General features: G+C 50.5%; 1 protein-coding gene across 2 annotated transcripts in view; it reads left to right on the plus strand.

Moving 5' to 3' along the window:
• Nucleotides 1–3536, plus strand: part of RNF24 (ring finger protein 24) — an 83601-nt gene extending 80065 nt beyond the window's left edge. For both annotated transcript variants that reach the window (XM_034771398.1, XM_034771397.1), the window contains one exon: nt 3177–3536. In XM_034771398.1, coding sequence (XP_034627289.1) covers nt 3177–3315 — 139 coding nt within the window. In that variant the 3' untranslated portion in view covers nt 3316–3536. The remainder of the gene's footprint in view (nt 1–3176) is intronic.
• The last annotated feature ends 2213 nt before the right edge of the window (nt 3537–5749 follow it).

Genomic DNA, 5749 nt, shown 5'->3' on the forward strand with positions numbered 1-5749 from the left:
GGAAGGAGCCGCAGCCGCGAGCGGGAGGGAGAGGCGCAGGGCTCCCTGGCAGCAGCAGGGATTCGGCCCACGCCGCCCAACCGGCCCCTGCCCGCTCCACGCTGCCCCCGCCCGGACCCACCGCGCTACCCCGTGGGCTGCAGGGCTGGAGCAGCCTCCAGGCTGCACTCCCGGCCCCAGGTGCAGCGTCCCGGGCAGGAGCCCTCTGTCGTGGCGGGAGGCTCAAAGCTGAGCCCCCCATCTCTCTCCCTTGCCAGCCCCCCTTTGCCCGCCGGGTGCCCGGGTGCCGGAGCTGACTCACCAGCTCCAGGATCCAGGCACTGCCGCCACCCCCTCCCTCCCAGGCTTGCGCCGCCATGCTGCAAGCCTGGGAGGGAGGAGGAATGCTGCGTGGTTGGGGAAGAGGCGGGGCCAGGGCGGGGATTTGGGGAGGGAGCGAAGGGGGGGCAGGGGCGGAGCCGGGGCGGAGCACAACATTTCTTTTTTGTCCAGTGTCCCGACCAAACATCGGTCGGGACGTGGGACAAAGAAGCAAAAATCGGGACAGTGCCGATAAAATCGGGACGTCTGGTCACCCTAAGCTCGGGTGAGGGGTAGCAAGGGCTGTCTGAGGAGATGGAGGTGAGAATAGAGGCATGCAGAAGCTGATGAATTAATAGCTGGAACTGGATGTGTAAAGAGAGAGGGAAGGCAGTGAAGGGACTCGCGTGGCAGGGGAGATGTGATCAGACTGGCCTGAAAGGAAGATAATCTTGCTAGTACCCTTTCTGACAGGCTGGAGTGGAGAGAATGGAATGCAGGGAGGCCAGGGAGAAGGAGGCTTACAGTGATCGGGGTGGCAACGGCTGAAGACTTGCACTGAGGTCCTGGCAGTAAGGCTAGAAAGGAAGTAAACACTTGTCCTGGAATGCTGTTGTTCTGTTAATTGGTAGGCTATGGATCGTTCTTGTATAGCGTACAGTGTGGGAGAGGGAGGGGCCATGGCTGGCCTCCAAATCCCATTGCAGTCACCTCTCCCTCTGCCTGGCTGGAGAGAGGCCAGCAGGCACTCTAGTGCTGTTGGGCTGGAACTTTCCAGTTTAGTTCTGAACTTCACACCCTGCAACAGGATTTTGGTTGAGCTAACACCCACTAAAAACTCACGCAGTCCCCACCCCCTTCCCCCAGCATGCTGTCTACCAGGTGACTCTAATTGTTAGTCTAACAGCTCCCTTACATAACCATGTCTACACTGAACTTTCATTGGTAAAACTTTTGTTGGTCAGGAGTGTGAAAAAAACACACCCCAACCAACAAAAGTTTTACAGAGGAAAAACGCCGGTGTGGACAGATCTTGGTCGGCAGGAGACGCTCTCGCACCAACCAAGTTAATGCCCCTTGGTGGAGGTGGTTTTATTTTGTTGGCAGGAGAGCTCTCCCCTGCCGACAGGGCAACTATACGGAGGACCTTACAGCTGTAAGGCGTGCAGTGTAGACACAGCCTCAGATTTGCTCTAACGCAGTGCTGTCTCTTCCCATGTATGAATGCATAATTTCCCTCTCCCCCAAAGCATGTAACCTAAACAGACACTGGAAAACTGCTTTCCCACTCATGCAAAGGTGGTTTTTCAGTGACCCAGATCTGGACATGGACCTAGGTTTTGTGACTTTACTCCCTCAAAAATCTGCAGATCCGAGAATCATTCTAGCTGTCATGGCCTCTGTGTACTCTCTGTGCATGTCTGTGGTGTTCTGCATTGCACCTGTTCATGCCTTCAGATCATAGTGTTCCACCCGCTCCATACAGCGATGCAGCACGCTCTATTGGGCAGAGCTGCGTGAGCTTCTGGAGCTAGATCAGTAATCGTCAATTTCTCCTGTGCGCAAGGCATGCCCCCAAGCTTTCTGAAGGAAAAAAGCCAGACACTGGTAGTTTAGGACTGAATCCTGCTTCAGTGGGAGTTGAGGTTGCTTTGCACCCTGCAGGAGCAGAGCTTTGTGACCTAGCAGTAGCTCAAATGCAGTCTTGGGGGGCTAGAGCCTGTTTCCCTGGAAGAGGGAATACTGGTAAAGAAGCTGGAGTATCCCCTCCTCCCTTTGGAAAATGCCATTGGTTCTTTACCTTCCACCTGTCGACCTGCCAAAGATGGGCAGAATTGACATCCGGGATGTAGTACTTCCCATGCTGCAGTTCTGGTATGAGCCCAAGTCCTGGGACAGGGTTTAAATCTGCCAGATACTTTGCTCTGAGATGGGATTGCTACCAGCAGAGTTGTGCTAACACAGCAACACTCTGGGCCTAATTCTGCAAGCCTGCTGTGTGCAAAGCATCCACTGAAGAGCTCGGATCTGTGTTGGGGGTCGGCAGAAGGCAAGAGCTTGAGTTGAGGATGCCAGGTCTGACCGTTTGGGGGCTTTTATCAGGATGTGGGTTTGCTTGGATGGCGCTTGCTCTTTAAAAGAAAACAGCATTGCAGAAGTGAGAGTTACCACAGAAGTGCATAATGGCGTTCTAACAGTCATCCCAGTTCAGCAGAATCAGGCACGTTTAAGTGCAGTTTTTTTATTTGCATAAGAGGGGGGTGCGGAATTTTAAAATTCTTGGGGTGAGATTATCTCTAAGTTCCAGTGTAGAGCTGGCATAGCGATTTTCCTGCTTTAAAAATGCCTATTGACTTTCTACGTGTGAATGCAAAGAGGGACTTTCAGTGGTTTGAGCATTGGCCTGCTAAACCCAGAGTTGTGAGTTCAATCCTTAAGGGGGCCACTTAGGGATCTGGGGCAAAAATCTGTCTGGGGATTGGTCCTGCTTTGAGCAGGGGGTTAGACTAGATGACCTCCTGAGGTCCCTTCCAACCCTGATATTCTATGATTCTATGAACTAAAACTCTGGAGGTAGAAATGTGCCTAATTGGATGAAAATGGCAGGTGAGTGTGGAAGCCAGGAGTCTGGGGCTTGATTCCACCTTTGTCACGGACTCTCTACATGAACTTGGGTAAGTCATTTAACTTCGCTCTGTTTCTGCAGTTTCAACATGGAGGTAATGATTTCTACCTCCAAAAGGCTGAGAGAATTAATGTTTGGCAAGTGAGACGAGGCGCTTAGATGAGGGGGGGCCGTAGAAGTGTACAAAGTGTTCAGTGGTGGTAATCAGGTTCAGTGTGAATTAACTCTGTTCTCTCTTCTTCGTTCCCAGGTGCCTCATTAAGTGGTTGGAGGTGCGAAAAGTGTGTCCACTCTGCAACATGCCTGTCCTACAACTGGCACAACTCCATAGTAAGCAGGACCATGGGCCTCCCCAAGGACCCCTGCCTGGGGCAGAGAACATTGTATAGCTTCTCCCAAGCAAAGGACACTTCCATCACAAAAAATATCGCAAGGATGAAAATGATGGACTTAGGCAGAGAATTGCAGATCTCTGAATCTGTTGCTTACAGCCTTGGTGCATCTACCAGGATTCCCTTTGTCTCATGAAGAGCTCCCACGATGCACTTTAGGGGACGGGGCCAGATGCTTGGACTTCAGAACAACCAAAGCAATATGCCACCAGCGCAACGAGAAGACAAAAGGCAACAACAAGCCTATGTGTTTGGGTTTTTGAGAGCACTTTATGACGGACCCTGTCGACGGTATTACATGTGTAGGCCTGGTACCTGTTTCTGGCTAGTTGACTGTATGGTGTGCTGAGGAGGAGGGATAATGTTACAAGTATAATAAGAGAAGAGAACTTACGAAACAAAGTCTTTCAAGACACTGGCCCCTGGGTACCTTGAATGGTAGATCCTATGCAGCCAGTGGACATCTTCCCATCTCAAAAAACAAAACCAACCTTCACACCCCCTTTAAAAACTGTCTCCATAAGGCCAAACCCAGCCAGCGGTTACCTCGCGCTGAATGGCTAGTGGCTGGAGAAATGAGCAAGGGTTTTACGTTGTTCCTTTACGGAGATTTTCCTGAAGTTGTGGGGTTACTCAGAGGTTTAAATTTTGACAATGTCCTGTTAGCATGGACAGCACCATGACCAGTCTGCCAACAGCCTCTAAGACAGTGCAAGCGCATAAGCACTCTGCGCTGAAGTAGTTCCAGGGGAAGGTTTGCAAGTATTGGGCTGCATCTGTCCAGTAAGGGAACTGGGTCATTCTAATGTGCACATATGGCCTGATTGTTTCGGAGGTACTGAGCAGCCACAGCTCCCCAGTCTTCATCTCTGAAAATCGACCCTTACGTGACCCCAAAGGAGCAGTGAGGTTGGATCTGCTCTTGAGAACATCCGTTGCCCCCCGAGTGTTCTGGAATGTGATGGGATGATTTTCCTACCAAGTGCTGGCATTAAGCTGGCGTCTGACACAGGCACTTACTGCAAACGACGCAGCAGCCATACACGTGTCGGTATTTTCCTCTGCAATAGGAAAGCCCCTTTAAAAAGTCTGAGTCCAAGGCCCAGCGCTTGCACACTTCCCTTCCCTTGTCATGTAGTTAGTGAAGCTTGGTTGCCGTACACAGCCTCACTCTCTCACGCGCTCTCCTGTCTGCACAATCACAATCGCAAAGGGCTGACTTAACCTTGGCGCAGACAGGCTCAAGTCCACTGCATTCAGCAGAGCTGCTGCCTCTTACTTCAGAGCCAATGATAAACCTTGACTATCTTGTTTCTTTCTCTCGGCTCTGAATTAGAGAAAGGTACCATAGATCTACCCATGTCATTCAAGTCACCCTTTTGAGTGCTGGGGCCCACTTGAAATGGATGTGTATCGGGATAAGCGGTGGGGCATAAGGTCTGTTTGTGTACGTACATCTCTTGGGGTTGAGGAGTACTCTTGGTGTTTGGCTGAACTATATTTAAGCAGGGTAGATTTCTGATGTCTAGCTCCACTTTCTGAGTGATTCGAAAGTACTGACACTCCGGAGATTCCTGAATTAGACCAATAATAAACAGCACAGATGCAGGTGGACCAGAGGGAAATTCTCCTTAAATGTACATAGCTAGCCATTGTCTAAAATAACGTAAATGTGCATATTGCTTACTGCCTTGGCTTGGCAGCCCTTTCTCCTCCTAGGTGCACACCTGTGTGCTTAGCATCTGCTGTAATGCAGTCCCACGAGAGCCTCACAGCTACTCCCATTCAAGGCAGATTTTCTGGTTCTTTAACAATGTTCCAGGAGCCTGATATCCCCTGATCTGTTCCCTTTGCTGTCCCATCCAATCCAGTATACATCTCATGTTCTACCAGGAGTCCTTTTTGTCTTCTAAACATTGCTTTATAAGGGCCAAATCCTGCTGCCATTGATCTCAATGGAAAAACTCTCCTTAACCTCGGTGGCATCAGGATAGGGGACATCAGAGGGGGAAGATTCACTTATTCTGAGCGCCCTCTGCACTGACTTTGACTGTTGCAGCCTGCATGTTGTTTGCAGACTGTGTTGGGATGGGAGGGGAAGGCAGATGTACTTTGTTTATGAATGTGAACCCTGCCACGCATCTGTGGCTAGTTCACGCTGCTTATTTGCCTGCTCGCAGGTATTTGCATGAGCTGTGAATGACTGAACAGTTTTACAAAGGAGCTTTGAAACGACCAGGGGGAAGAAGGGTGAGTTGCGAACATCTACCATTAGCCACTTTGTCGACCGTGAACTTCAAATTCCCCATTTAACCAGAATAGAAAAGGCCCAAATGCCGTTATTTCCCTTTCATCAATCAGCACCAAGCTGGTAGCGGTCGGCAGTATTGATTAAAGCAACGTTAGGTGCCTTTGACCTTTGTTCTCTTTA

This window comes from Trachemys scripta, chromosome 5, assembly GCF_013100865.1.
Source record: "Trachemys scripta elegans isolate TJP31775 chromosome 5, CAS_Tse_1.0, whole genome shotgun sequence".
Classification (NCBI taxonomy): Eukaryota; Metazoa; Chordata; order Testudines; family Emydidae; genus Trachemys; species Trachemys scripta.